General features: G+C 38.9%; 1 protein-coding gene across 1 annotated transcript in view; it reads left to right on the forward strand.

Annotated features, from left to right (window-relative positions):
- The window catches only part of gkup (glucuronokinase with putative uridyl pyrophosphorylase), a 123,524-nt gene that overhangs the window by 96,149 nt on the left and 11,064 nt on the right, over positions 1-16,311 (forward strand). The window contains exons 21-22 of the mRNA XM_061918741.1: positions 8,183-8,246; positions 9,613-9,684. Coding sequence (XP_061774725.1) covers positions 8,183-8,246; positions 9,613-9,684 — 136 coding nt within the window. The remainder of the gene's footprint in view (positions 1-8,182; positions 8,247-9,612; positions 9,685-16,311) is intronic.

The raw sequence follows: 16,311 nt of genomic DNA on the forward strand, positions 1-16,311 counted from the left end.
GCGGCGGCTAACGGCTACTTCCAACTTGCCCAGCTGAGAAAACTCTGGCTCCCGTCGCAGCTGAAAGGGGCGGGTAAGTCCACTTTGACATTCATGGCTTGTGAGTGTCTATCAAACAAGCGGCCTGGTTTAAAAGGATCCTCGTCGCCACACCACATATCCGAAAAAAAAAAAATGGCCGGGAAGCTTAGCAGCTAACTATACTGGTGCTGCTAACTGTGAACTCACGTGTCCTGTGTAAAACTTTCTTTTTTTTCAACACAGCGGTTAAAATGATCCCACCGCTGCCACCAATGCAGCCAAGTGTCCTGGGTTCGCCTATACAGTGTAGTTATATAATAAAATAATAAACGGGAGACATTAGATCAGGTCCGGTAGTCACCGCTTCATTAATGTGTACTCCTTTTTAACTCTCTCTCCACAACAACAACACACACACTACGTCACCACCCCTACGGCAACTCTGAAAGGACAAAACTCCTCCTCACTCTCTGTAAACTTGGGACACCCTGAATTGTTTGTTACAATACTATAGTGACTTACTCGATGGACAGTTGTCTGTTTGGTCCAGCTGGTCGTGGACGTTTCCAGTTGATTTGGGTAAGCTCAAAGTTCCAGATTTGCAGAATGACCATGTCGCACTCTGTCGGCTTCCATCTGCTCCAACGTTTCAGCTTCTTTTTCGTGCTCACTTCTATAAGCAAGTGTTCATCCTCCGTGTGTTTAGTTTAAAACGGATAAGGTTGTGAATCCAAATTTGTCCAAAAGTAGTCGTCTTTGCTGTCTACTACCCAAAGTGCCATGATTAGAAAACACTCTCGCATTTGATTCGGGTAGTAGGAACGTATTTTTTGCAGGAAGTGTGAAGTGTGCTGATATAGAAACAGAAATAAATGCGCTTAAGTATTATTTCCGGCTGCGCATAAACTGACCAAAATACGGTAAATATTGTACATATTGTTATGATTGTGTCTGTTACTACATTTTATATAGATTAATCGCGACGAGGTGGCAATTTGTCCAGGGTGTACTCCGCCTTCCGCCCGATTGCAGCTGAGATAGGAACCAGCACCCCCCGCTGCCCCAAAGCGAACAAGCGGTTGAAAATGGATGTATGGATGGATGGATAATCGTGTGCATATAAAAAGTTGATGGTGGGTTTTGAAGTTGTTTTAGAGGGCTTAGAAGGCTACAATGATGACTCCCATCAGCCCCATTTTGCAATGTTTTCTATCATCTTTGAAATCCTAAAAAAAAGACATATTTCATAATGATTGTGAACAATAGGCATAAATTCCCAAAAAAAAGTGCATTTCTCCTTTAAAGGTGAATTTGGGGAATTTTGCCTATTGTTCACAACCATTACGAGGGACAAGACGACGGATGTATTTTTTTTTGCATTCTAACTCGAAAGTTTGTTTATAACACTCAAATTATGCCTCTAAAAGAATATCCAAAAAGCGCCCAGCAATACTCCATTTATATTTTGTGTCTTGAATATTAACCAAGTATTAGTGATATTGTAATTATAAGCACGCTGACAAACTATTTTTAGCCGTGTGATCAGAGGGAGCTACCTAGCTCTGTGCTGCCATATTGACATCAGCGGCTATGGTTAGGTGTTTTTACGACTTTGAGCTCGAAAGTTTATTCCACATCATAATCCTTCTCACCTGGATAGTAGAAGGATACAGACATAATCTGATAAGTTGGTCAACTTTGGCATTCAATTTAGACCCAAAAATGGCAAGAGAGAAATGAAAAGACACCTGGTTTGCGCTTGGTTCATACCCTTTTTTCTTTGCAAGGATTATGAGTCATTCTTCATCTAAATGGGAATATATGGACATCCTAACAGATAGCAGACATTTTACAATAGGTGTTGTTTGATTTTGTTTGTTGGCGCTCATGAAGTATGCAGTGAGTAGAAATCAGTGATGTTAAAAAAAAAAAAGCAAACGTGATGCGTTTTTGAGACAAATGGGTGCGTCACTGAATGTTTAAAATGATCAAAATGTGTAAATATTAAATGTTTTAAGCGCTTTATATGCAGAATAGAGCAACTACCATGGGCTCCATTGTAAGCAGACTTGTGATCATATTTTTTATAATTTGCATAAATGCATAACAATGCCTAATAAAAGAAAAACGTGTGTTCTTGTCTTACATGAGGATTGTGAATCCATCCATCCATTTTCTACCTCTTGTCCATTTATGATAGACAAAATTCCAAAAAATGTGCGGTTCCCTTTTAAGGCTGTGAGCTAAGTGATATAATAGGAAACAGATGTAACAAAATAAAAGCACACACAGGAGAATAGCTGGGTTGCATATGACATCATATCCGTTTTTCTTCGTCGCGGCTTAATTGACATGATGGTCAAGCAGCTTGAGAACAAGTGAGAGTGAGTGTTAAGTTTGAGCAGAAAATGCCATTTCAATGTTCTGTTTGTAGGTGTCCCGGTCGTTCAAATATAGGGATAGGAAAGAGCTTTAATAGAGTCCCAAAAGAAGTGGTTCATAAAGGTAATAAAGTCAAGGAAAAAATTAAAGTGTATTAAAAAAAATGGCAATTATAAATATCACTTTCATCATCTTGTAGAATCATGCTTGTTTGCAGCGATCACTCTTTAAAAGGTTTTTTCAACATTTGATTTGTTTTAGAATCTTTCTGTGATGCAATTGAGTTTATTCTGTATTTTTTTTTGAGAGCAGAAATAAACATAAGTAAACGACAAGAGATAGCATTAGTTTGTTCTTTTGCGGTTACAATGCCTACATATACAGTGGGGCAAAAAATTATTTAGTCAGCCCCCGATTGTGCAAGTTTTCCCACTTAAAATGATGACAGAGGTCTGTAATTTTCATCATAGGTACACTTCAACTGTGAGAGACAGAATCCATCCATCCATCCATTTTCTACCGCTTATTCCCTTTCGGGGTCGCGGGGGGCGCTGGCGCCTATCTCAGCTACAATCGGGCGCAAGGCAGGGTACACTCTGGACAAGTCGCCACCTCATCGCAGGGCCAACACAGATAGACAGACAACATTCCAGAATGTGAAATAAAAATACAGGAATTTACATTGTAGGAATTTTAAAGAATTTATTGGTAAATTATGCTGGAAAATAAATATTTGGTCAACCATTCAAAGCTCTCACTGATGGAAGGAGGTTTTGGCTCAAAATCTCACAATACAAGGCCCTATTCATTCTTTCCTTAACACGGATCAATCGTCCTGTCCCCTTAGAAGAAAAACAGCCCCAAAGCATGATGTTTCCACCCCCATGCTTCACAGTAGGTATGGTGTTCTTGGGATGCAACTCAGTATTCTTCTTCCTCCAAACACGACGAGTTGAGTTTATACCAAAATGGATACATGGATGATACAGCAGAGGATTGGGAGAATATCATGTAGTCAGATGAAACCAAAATAGAACTTTTTGGTATAAACTCAACTCGTCCATACCTACTGTGAAGCATGTGGGTGGAAACATCATACTTTGGGGCTGTGTTTTCTGCTAAGGGGACAGGACGATTGATCATTGTTAAGGAAAGAATGAATGGAGCCATGTATCGTGAGATTTTGAGCCCAAACCTCATTCCATCAGTGAGAGCTTTGAATGATTGACCAAATATTTATTTTCCATCATAATTTACAAATAAATTCTTTGAAATTCCTACAATGTGAATTCCTGGATTTTTTTTTCACATTCTGTCTCTCACAGTTGAAGTGTACCTATGTGGAAAATGACAGACCTTTGTCATTATTTTACGTGGCAGAACTTGCACAATCGGTGGCTGACTAAATACTTTTTTGCCCCACTGTAACTAGGAAGACCTGGTTGTGCAAATAAACTAACGTCATGTTAAGTCCTAGTAATAAACATTGTAACTGTTGGTCTAATCCACCATATTTCATTGTCTAATTTCAGAACAGAAACCAAAAGCATAGTTGTTGTTGTGCAGGAAAGCCAACTGCTTTATTCGACACGGATGACCACATTATAACGTCTTTTTTTATATTTGTTAGCATTAAGAAAATATCCTTAATAGAATTAATAAACTAGATGAACAACTCTCTTGTGGGCTCAACAGCATACTGTATAGCAGAGGTGTGGACTCGAGTCACATGACTTGGACTCGAGTCATGAATTTGATGACTTTAGAGTCGACTTGACAAAATGTAAAGAGACTTGCAACTCGACTTAGACTTTAACATCAATGACTTGTGACTTAACTTGGACTTGAGCCTTTTGACCTGACATGACTTGCTACTTTCCCCGAAACCCAAAGATTAAAAAGTTATTCAGGAGCGCTCCGTATCTTTCATTTTGTACTTGTGTCTGTCTGCGTGTTGTTCCCGTCAGCTTGTATGCTCTCAGTACAATAGCCAATCAAATTAGTACTGTTGTTTTGGTCCCACAGCACTCATCCAATCAAATTGCAGGAAAACCAAGGAAGAATAATTCTCAAACAACGCGCCATTGAAAAAAAAGATGCCAAAGTTGGTTTCGTTCGGGTATAAAAACTGCAACTTGGTCAACAAAAAACGAATTGCCGTATGCAAAACATGCAATTCGAATATGTAGAGGCAACAACTTCCACTTTCGTTCGACATTTGAAGATGCACAAAGAAGGCTAAGTTTTGATTGTAAGATAAAGTTTATTGGCTTAGTAATGTGACTTTTATTTGCTGTGTAGTTAAATAAGTGAGGCTGTAAACTCATTGCTAACGTTAGAACCATAAACATCTTATAAGTAGACGCAGCATAGAGCGCTTCTGCTACTGGCGCTGAGGAGACGAGACGTGCGGCCGCCATCTTGGAGTGGTGATCCGCTCCACTCAGTGCAATTAATTTGGCAGGAGAAATGAACAGTCGGCGCATTTCATTCATCTTACCTCACTAAAAACCACTGATTTTCACCCGCTTTTTCGTCATACGTGTAACTATGATAAAAGGACACATGTTTTGGTGTGTTTTATTATTCATAGTTTGCTTAACAGTAATAGAATATTTCTATATGCTATAAGTGACCAGACGTCCCAGAAAAATACTGGGAATATAATCCCAGAGAAGGGGGATAAAACGGTCAGCTATTTTATAATTCAAGAAACAATATGATTAGGTTATATATACATGCATATATTCTACATAAACAATGTATGAATACATTAGATATCTATGTATTTTAGGGACCTATAGACTATCTCTGTTGCTGCAGCAGCAGGGAGTTTATTCTGTTTTGACACTTTGTATTGATATGTTGTATTACATTCTTCCCTTAAATGATCATGTTTTCAGTGATTGTTTTATATGTATTTTTTATGTATGTCACTTTGGATAAATGTGTCTGCCAAATACTTAAACATAAACATATATTAACACGCCGAGTCATACCAAAGACTAAAAAAATGGGTCTCATTACCTCCCTGCTTGGCACTCAGCATCAAGGGTGGAAATTGGGGGTTAAATCACCCAAAATGATTCCCGGGCGCCCACTGCTACTCTCACCTCCCAGGGAGTGAACAAGGGGATGGGTCAAATGCAAAAGACAGATTTCACCATACCTAGTGTGTGTGTGACAATCATTGGTACTTTAACTTTAACCTGTAAGTTTTTATATCAGCTAAAACCACCAATCTGTTTGACTGGATTCAGAATAAAGCTAAATTCTGTTTTACCCAACAATGTTAGTATTTGAATATTGTTACTTGAAGACTTATTCCTGGTTACATACATACTGTTGAGAAAGTATTGTCTTATATTTTGCCTGAAATGAGAATGCATCATAATCAGTGGCGACTGGTGAATTTTGTTTTAGGTGGGGCTGAAAGTTTATAAAGCAAATACCTGTAGGGGCGTCATCCTCCCCCAGAAGATTTGTATGTGAATTTCACATACAAATATTGAAGATCTTTGCTCTTTCACAACTCTGTGGTAATATTCTTTTCACAAAATACAACCATCCATCCATCCATTTTTCTACCACTTATTCCCTTTGGGGTCATGGGGGGCACTGGTGCCTATCTCAGCTACAATCAGGTGGAAGGCAAATAGTATGTTAATGTTAAATCTTACTTGTGAAAAGTAATCCCCCAATTCCTATTTTCAACAGTCCGCTCATTTTAACAGGAAAACGCTGAACACCGCCCGGCATCTTTGTTTTCTACCTGTCAACTGTCAGTTTAGGCTGCTCGCCGGCTCCTCATCACCACTTCAAGATGGCGGCCAAATTGCTCGCATCACAGCAGCCAATGCGGCGTCTACTTATAAGATGTCTATGGTTATAACGTCATTGCAAACACGGCAATCTGTTGCATCCACTGCAGTTTGCTACCTTATTCATATTTTTTGTCAAGTGTTTTTTAAGCAGGGTTGCATGAGGTACCGACACATAACTTTACGTTAGTGAATGTATCACACACAGTAACATAACGTTAGACGGCGGTCAGCAGCACCGCGTATTTTAGCCACCTACAAAAAGACAAACATAGTCAAATAAAGGTCAGTTAAAATGTACACTACATTAAGAATATGTATGCATATTGCATAGGACCCTGACATCTAAAAAGTACGACTCTGTTCATTGTTATTTTCATGTATTTGTTATGTTATTCATGTGTACGCAGACATAAGTATGAGATGAGATCAATGAGATAAGGTAAGAACAGGATAGAAACTTCTGTGGAACTAGCTACAATGCAATATGACATGGAAATACAATGTTAACACTTTTGTGCAAATAAGTACAGTTGAACTTGTTTTTCCAAATGTGTTTATTCTGTAAAGCAATGAGTTAAATGTTTAAAATGACTGGTCAATAATGCTATTATGAATTGCAATGTCAGCACTATTTTTTTCCTGCAATTTCAAATGCACTTGGTTTTAATAAATAAATACAGCATTTTAAAAACATACACAATCTGTGTAAATGTATTTGTCTGTGATTAAAATGACTTGAAAGGACTCGAAACTCAAAATGCAGGACTTGAGACTTGATTTGAGACTTTCTAGTCTTGACTTTGGACTTGACTCGGGACTTGCCTGTTTTGACTCGGGACTTGACTCGAGACTTGAGGGCAAAGACTTGAGACTTACTTGTGACTTGCAAAACAATGACTTGGTCCCAGCTCTGCTGTATAGTGAATCTTGGTATCGCTAGCAAACATTGCTGAACATCAATGACATTTGTAGTAAAAATAATGAGACAAAATATGAACTTCACACCATAAAAACAACTGCAGACATGAATTGTAGATTAAAATAATATTTGTAGCAGGAAATCAACTGCAAACTAACAAATCCTTTCTCTCATTAGCGTCACGATCACAGCAGCACTGCACTTATGTCAATCAAGTACCGTACTGAATAATGCTTTATTTGTGGACCCCTCAGAAGTAAAGACATGATCTTTTCTTCTCTAATTAACGTGAGTGTCAAATTAAGTGAGGTCGTAGCAACTTGTAACATCTTGGTGATGATAAATGGTTTAAATCATTAAAAAAATATTTTTCTTAAGCGTGTATAAACAACTACATCAATTCGAAAAAAATAAATAAAATAAAATAAAATAAAATAAAATAATGATTTACCTTTCAAAATATGCCCAAATCTGCACTGATTTAAGTAAATAAATAGTGGGACTGTAGACCATCGCCTGAAACCCGGATGTGCCTCGAGGTCACGTGATTGCAACCCAGCTATAAATCAAGCAAAAGTCTAAACAGTTGGGTCAAAAGTCATAGTTCTGCATTTAGAAATTAAAATATAGTGTTCAAAACACCTGTAACTCAAGCCTATAGCCTATTTTACAGAACTTGTAGAGAGACATGTTAGATACAAAGTAAAGAGGTATGTCATGTGTTTTAATTTGATTTAAATGTGTATTTTATTTAGAAATGTTAATAAACATTAAATATGTAGAATTGTTTCCTGTCATTTATCTTTCGGTTAATATAATACAGGTAAAATGGGAATATGTCAGACATAGTTTCAAATGGTGATTAAGAGTTTGCTTGCAATTTCGTTTTACAATGACAATAAAGCTCTATTGTATTCTATTCTAAATACGGTATAACAAGTGGTGTATACTGTATTTAGAATAGAATAGATGGACAGAATATATCATCTACGTACATTGTATTTATAAAGTAACATCAGAAACAATACTTCTACAGGTCTGTGTACTCTGATGAGTGCCTTGGTCCTGGTAACCTCAAAATGGTTGAGCTGGCAAAGCAAGTAGGTACTCAGAATTTTCGTTGCCCAACAGTGCATCTGGAAAGTACCTACAGCAGTTCACTTTTCCCCCATTTTGTTATGTTACAGCCTTATTCCAAAATTGAATACCTTAATTTTTTTTGTTTTCAAATTTCTACAGACAATGTCCCATTATGAGAGTGTGAAAGGTTAAATTTTTTATTTTTGAATGTGTATAAAAAAATAAATGGTAAATGGGTTAAACCAGTGGTCCCCAACCTTTTTGTATCCGCGGACCGGTCAACGCTTAATAATTTGTCCCGCGGCCCGGAGGGGGGGGGGGGGGGGGGGGGGTTCCTTTTTTTTTTCTTTTTTTCTTTTTTTTCTTCTTTGTCATGAAAAAGGGACGTTTTGCAGTTTCTCTCAAGCGGCCCGGTACTAATCGGGCCGCGGCCATTCCCCTTTGCAGTTTCTCTCAAGCTCCCATCAGGTTGGATGAGAAGCGTTGGTTTTCTTCCAGAATGTCTCTGTACATTGATGTCGTCATATTTCCCCCCACGTTGACGATTCTCCCAGTTCCTGCAGCTTAAAAACATCCCCACGGCATGATACCGCCACCATTATGCTTCACTGTAGGAATCGTATTGGCTTGGTGATGAGCAGTGCCTGGTTTCCTCCAAACATGACGCCTGGCATTTTCACCAAAGAGTTTAATATTTGTCTCAGAACAGAAAATTTGGTTTCTTCTCATGGTCTGAGAGTCTTGGTAAACTTTTTACTAAGAATTGGCTTCTGTCACACACGCATGGTTGGTGGTTATCCCTGTGCAAGGTTCTTTCTCCATTGAGGAATGCCGTAGCTCTGGCAGAGTGACCATCAAGTTCTTTGTCACCTTTTTGACTAGCTTAAGATGAATGCAGCAATGTACAGAGACATCCTGGATGAAAACCAACGCTTCTCATCCAACCTGATTGTGCTGCTAAGGGGAATGGGCAAAGAAAAATAGGCAAAACTGCCCAAAGATAGGTGTGCCAAGCTTGTGGCTTTGTATTTAAAAATACTTCAGGCTGTAATTTTTGCCAACGGTGCACCAACAAAGTATTGAGCAAAGACTTTGAATACTTATGTACATGGGATTTTTCTTAGTTTTAATAAAATAGCAAAATCAACTTTTCACATTGTCATTATGGGGTAATTTTGCATGAAATTTTGCAAATTGATTTATTCTAATTTGGAATAAGGCTGTTACATAACAAAATGTGGAAATATTTGAGCGCTGTGAATATTTTCCAGAAGCAGTGTAGAAACAAAGTATAAATTATGCTCAACAACATTCACTTTTTCGTTTCAGCGTCTTGCTCTTATGAGTGTTTTGGGTTTTGTCTAATGATCTGTCTTTACTCCACAGTTTGGCTCAGCAGTGAAGTTGCCAGGCAGCGGCGGAGCAGTTTTGGGACTGTGTCTGGACTCGACTAAACTAGTAAGATTAGCCGCTGATACTTCTGAGTGGTTTGAGAGAAAACACAAAAATGTCATTGGAAACTGCATAAGTTATGGTCTCATCATTAGAATCTCTTGATTATGTCCAATCTTAAATAAGCCATTGATATGTTCTGCATTTGGAATTTGTGAATACCATATAGGCAGGGTGGCGCCTCAAATCGCCAAATGTATAAAGACCTTTCACAACACCTCAGTATCATCTTATAAGGGCCGAGTTTTTTATGCAGCTTTTGTGTTGCATATTATTACAGTTGTTTTAATACTAAAATAGGTTTGCATGCTATAACTACAAAATTTATGCAAACCTTTTGATGGGCCTGCTATCTGTGCCCTGAACCTCTAGCCAGGGCTTGGTGGAAGTCAGTGTACTTTTAAGATGGTATCAATTGTCCGAATCCATGAGTTTTAGGTGTAATCGTGCAAAATGAGCTAAAGAGCTAGCATTAAACATTAGTATGCTAATTTGAGATGTTGCCTTACTGCCAAGATGACGCCAAGTATCTTATTTTTTAGGTTAAAACATTCAAAATTAGCTAAAAACATTGCTAAAAATTGTAAGCAAGCTAATGCCAATATGTGTATTAAGAAGACTATAGCATACTTCCAAAGTATCCAAAATCATGATTTTTAGCAAGCTAATATTAGCATGATAAAACTTAGCATGTGTCGCATACCAAGTTAAATGACTCTGGGATAGACGGTTGCAAAATTAGCTGAAAAAGTTACCATGTGTCACATGCCAAGTTACATAGCTCTAAGATGTATGGCTGTGGAATTCGAGAAACATACCTGTGTGAAGTTGGCCCCCTGCCCCTCGCTAAACTCTGTTGAAATAGTCTCAATTGTTTGTGCAGTTGTAATGGTCGTTTTTGCGAGTTATTGGAGATTCTTTTATAGGTCAATCAAAGTTCACCCATCGCCCCGTTCTCCAAGTTTGTGCAGCAAAAAATGATGATTGGGGTGCTTTCGTTTAAGAGATATTAATGTTTCAAATTTGTGGATGTGAATGGTCAGCGAAGCACAAAGCGTCCGCAGCGCAGCATCGTTCAAACCCAGTATTATGGGCCACCTCGCAAAATGGAGACCCGATGGTGTAACGTATGCTGAGACAAAGATGTCTATGCTGATAGCTGGAAGCAACATCCCAAATCCTTTGCGGATGTCTACAACAAATCCGTGAAGGATATGTTCCCGGATTCGGAGATCGCTCGCCAGTACGCAAATGCCAGAACAAAGGTTACTCAAGGTTGGCAAGTATGACATATATATATATATATATATATATATATATATATATATATATATACAGTGGGGCAAAAAAGTATTTAGTCAGCAACCGATTGTGCAAGTTTTTCCACTTAAAATGATGACATAGGTCTGTAATTTTCATCATAGGTACACTTCAACTGTGAGAGACGGAATGTGAAAAAAATCCAGGAATTCACTCTGTAGGAATTTTAAAGAATTTATTTGTAAATTATGGTGGAAAATACGTATTTGGTCAACCATTCAAAGCTCTCACTGATGGAAGGAGGTTTAGGCTCAAAATCTCACGATACATGGCCCCATTCATTCTTTCCTTAACACGGATCAATCGTCCTGTCCCCTTAGCAGAAAAACAGCCCCAAAGCATGATGTTTCCACCCACATGCTTCACAGTAGGTGTGGTGTTCTTGGGATGCAACTCAGTATTCTTCTTCCTCCAAACACGACGAGTTGAGTTTATACCAAAAAGTTCTATTTTGGTTTCATCTGACTACATGACATTCTCCCAATCCTCTGCTGAATCATCCATGTGCTCTCTGGCAAACTTCAGACGGGTCTGGACATGCACTGGCTTAAGCAGGGGGACACGTCTGGCACTGCAGGATTTGATTACCTGTCGGCGTAGTGTGTTACTGATGGTAACCTTTGTTACTTTGGTCCCAGCTCTCTGCAGGTCATTCACCAGGTCCCCCATGTGGTTCTGGGATTTTTGCTCATGATCATTTTGACCACACGGGATGAGATCTTGCGTGGAGCCCCAGATCGAGGGAGATTATCAGTGGTCTTGCATGTCTTCCATTTTCTGATAATTGCTCCCACAGTTGATTTTTTTCACACCAAGCCGCTTGCCTATTGTAGAGTCACTCTTCCCAGTCTGGTGCAGGTCTACAATTCTTTTCCTGGTGTCCTTCGACAGCTCTTTGGTCTTGGCCATAGTGGAGTTCTGAGTCTGACTGTTTGAGGCTGTGGACAGGTGTCTTTTATACAGATAACGAGTTCAAACAAGTGCCTTTAATACAGGTAACGAGTGGAGGACAGAAGAGCTTCTTAAAGAAGAAGTTACAGGTCTGTGAGAGCCAGAGATCTTCCTTGTTTGAAGTGACCAAATACTTGTTTCAATTTTTTGCCCCACTGTACATATATATATATATATATATATATATATATGTACATATATCCATTTTGGTATAAACTCGGTGGCTGACTAAATACTTTTTTGCCCCACTGTACATATATATATATATATCAATCAATCAATCAATCAATGTTTACTTATATAGCCCTAAATCACTAGTGTCTCAAAGGGCTGCACAAACCACCACGACATCCTCGGTAGGCCCACATAAGGGCAAGGAAAACTCACACCCAGTGGGACATCGGTGACAATAATGATCCAGTGGGACGTCTGTGACAATAATGATTATGAGAACCTTAGAGAGGAGGAAAGCAAAGGATGTCGAGCGGGTCTAACATGATACTGTGAAAGTTCAATCCACAATGGATCCAACATAGAGTTCGGTGTCTAGCAGGACCGATAATCAGCATTTCCGTTTTTTTGGCGTTGAGTTGCAAAAAGTTAGCGGACATCCATTGTTTAATTTCATTAAGACACGCCTCCAGCTGACTACAATCCGGCGTGTTGGTCAGCTTTAGGGGCATGTAGAGTTGGGTGTCATCAGCATAACAGTGAAAGCTAACACCGTATTTGCGTATGATGTCACCTAGCGGCAGCATGTAGATGCTGAAGAGTGCAGGGCCAAGGACCGAACCCTGGGGAACTCCACACGTTACCTTAACGTAGTCCGAGGTCACATTGTTATGGGAGACACACTGCATCCTATCAGTAAGATAAGAGTTAAACCAAGACAGGGCTAAGTCTGACATACCAATTCGTGTTTTGATACGTTCTAATAAAATATTATGATCGACGGTATCGAAAGCAGCGCTAAGATCGAGGAGCAGCAACATAGATGACGCATCAGAATCCATCGTTAGCAATAGATCATTAGTCATTTTTGCGAGGGCTGTCTCCGTCGAGTGATTTGCCCTGAAACCGGATTGAAAGGTTTCACATAGATTGTTAGACGCTAAGTGTTCATTTAACTGCTCCGCAACAATTTTTTCGAGGATTTTTGAAATAAAGGGAAGATGAGACACCGGTCGGTAGTTTACCATGAGGTCAGGATCGAGGTTAGGTCTTTTAAGAAGAGGATGAATAACCGCTTTTTTGAATGCTAGGGGAACAGTGCCCGAGGAAAGTGATAAGTTTATAATATTTAGCACTGATGGACCTAATAATACAAAGAGCTCCTTGATCAGTTTCCCTGGAAGAGGGTCAAGTAAACATGTTGTTTGTTTTATTCCATTTACACGTTGTAACAATTCCTCTAATGTTATTTCCTCAAAACGAGAGAAACTATTTTGGAGGGCAGTATCCGCCGTATATACAATCGTGTCAGTGTTAATAGAACCCCGTTGTAGCTGGGACGCATTGTCTTTAATCTCCTTTCTAATGACTTCAATTTTCTTACTAAAGAATTGCATAAAGTCATCAGCTGAGTGGGTGGAGCTACTGGAAGGAGTCCCTTGTTGGGTTAGCGATGCTACCGTACTAAACAAAAATTTAGGATCGTTTTTATTACGGTGGATGAGATTTGAGTAATAATTAGCTTTAGCTAAGGTAAGCATGCGTTTATAAGTTATTAAACCATCACTAAATGCTTGATGGTGCACCTCAAGTTTAGTCGTGCGCCATTTGCGTTCCAGCTTTCTGCATAATAATTTCTGAGCTCTAGTTTCTTCTGTAAACCACGGGGTGCGCTTTTTTGGAGCCTTTTTTAACTTTAGCGGTGCTATGTTATCAATGGTTTCGCGCAGGGCGTCATTAAAGTTGTTAGTGAGGTTATCAATAGAGCCCACATACTTTGGGAATGGTGCCATTACCGAGGGCAGTAGGTCAGCAAGAGCTGTCGTTGTGGCCGTATTAATGTTGCGGCTGCTATAGCAGTTATTATTATTATTAGTTTGACGAACATGCGTCTGAACCTCGAATTTTATAAGGTAATGATCGGACAATACTTTAGTATACGGGAGTATCGTAACTTTGGAAGCGGTGATACCCTTGACAAGCACTAGGTCTATCGTATTACCGTTGCGATGCGTGGGTTCATTTATTATTTGTGTGAGACCACAGCTATCAATTATAGTCTGGAGCGCTACGCACGGTGGGTCCGATGGGGTATTCATATGGATATTAAAGTCCCCCATTATGATTATATTATCGGCGTGTGTCACTAGATCAGCAACGAACTCTGAGAATTCATTGATAAAGTCCGAACAGGGCCCTGGGGGGCGGTAGATAACAGCCAGGTGTAGAGGCAGCGGTGTGACAGACCTCATAGTAAGCACCTCAAACGATTTATATTTATTATTTATGTTAGGACTAAGGTTAAAGTTTTCGTTGTATATTAGTGCGACCCCCCCACCCCTTTTAAGCGGACGGGCAATATGCGCATGTGTAAAGTTAGGAGGACATGCCTCATTTAGCGCAAAAAAGTCGTTTGGTTTAAGCCAGGTTTCACTGAGACCGATGACGTTAAGATTGTTGTCTCTGATAATATCATTAACTAACAACGTTTTGGGAGACAATGATCTTATGTTTAAAAAACCTATATTATAGGTAGTGGGCTGTTTTAGGGAATTTTTGATCAAATTATCCGTAGTAGCAATATTAATAATGTTGTGTTTATTATGCCCAGTGCATTCAGTATAATTACGACCATATCTAGGAATTGATACGACGGGAATGTTCCGATTGTTTGATTGTTGCTTTGATAAACTGCACGCATCATGGTTAGCCTCCTCAGTAACGGGGATTTTCCGATTGTTTGTTTGTTGCTTTGATAAACTGCACGCATCATAGTTAGCCACCTCAGTAAAACACATTTCCAACTCTGAAACACTCAAAGCAGAAAAAACTTGTTCTAATTTAACAGACTCCTTACCCAGACCAGTAGTCTCGCATCCCTTATTTAAATCTTATTTATATATATATATATATATATATATATAATACTTTTTTGCCCCACTGTACATATATATATATATATGTACAGTGGGGCAAAAAAGTATTTAGTCAGCCACCGATTGTGCAAGTTCTCCCACTTAAAATGATGACAGAGGTCTGTAATTTTCATCATTGGTACACTTCAACTGTGAGAGACAGAATGTGAAAAAAAAATCCAGGAATTCACATTGTAGGAATTTTAAAGAATTTATTTGTGAATTATAGTGGAAAATAAGTATTTGGTCAACCATTCAAAGCTCTCACTGATGGAAGGAGGTTTTGGCTCAAAATCTCACGATACATGGTCCCATTCATTCTTTCCTTAACACGGATCAATCGTCCTGTCCCCTAAGCAGAAAAACAGCCCCAAAGCATGATGTTTCCACCCTCATGCTTCACAGTAGGTACAGTGTTCTTGGGATGCAACTCAGTATTCTTCTTCCTCCAAACACGACGAGTTGAGTTTATACCAAAAGGTTATATTTTGGTTTAATCTGACCACATGACATTCTCCTAATCCTCTGCTGTATCATCCATGTATCTATTTTGGTATAAACTCAAATTGTCGTGTTTGGAGGAAGAAGAATACTGAGTTGCATCCCAAGAACACCATACATGGCGTGAAGCATGGGGGTGGAAACATCATGCTTTGGGGCTGTTTTTCTGCTAAGGGGACAGGACGATTGATCCGTGTTAAGGTAAGAATGAATGGGGCCATGTATCGTGAGATTTTGAGCCAAAACCTCCTTCCATCAGTGAGCGCTTTGAATGGTTGACCAAAAACTTATTTTCCACCATAATTTACAAATAAATTATTTAAAATTCCTACAATGTGAATTCTTAGATTTTTTTTTTCACATTCTGTCTCTCACAGTTAAAGTGTACCTATGATGAAAATTACAGACCTCTGTTATCATTTTAAGTGGGAGAACTTGCATAATCGGTGGCTGACTAAATACTTTTTTGCCCCACTGTATATATATATATTTGTATATATATATATACATGTGTATGAATTATATATGAAATACTCGAGTTGTTGAATTGTAAGCTGTAAATTTACCCCTCTTAACTACGCCCCCAACCACCCGAAATCGGAGGTCTCAAGGTTGGCAAGTATGCTGGTACACCTGTGGAATTGAAAATTGTAAGAAAGCTTTTGCAAGTTTTACTTTTCCAGCTCTGTAAATACGACCCAAAAAAGTACATCGTTGGCCAATGTAAACATTTTTAACACTGAAGTTGTATACAAAGCTGAATGCAAACTTCTAA

Source organism: Nerophis ophidion, linkage group LG13 (genome assembly GCF_033978795.1).
Source record: "Nerophis ophidion isolate RoL-2023_Sa linkage group LG13, RoL_Noph_v1.0, whole genome shotgun sequence".
Classification (NCBI taxonomy): Eukaryota; Metazoa; Chordata; class Actinopteri; order Syngnathiformes; family Syngnathidae; genus Nerophis; species Nerophis ophidion.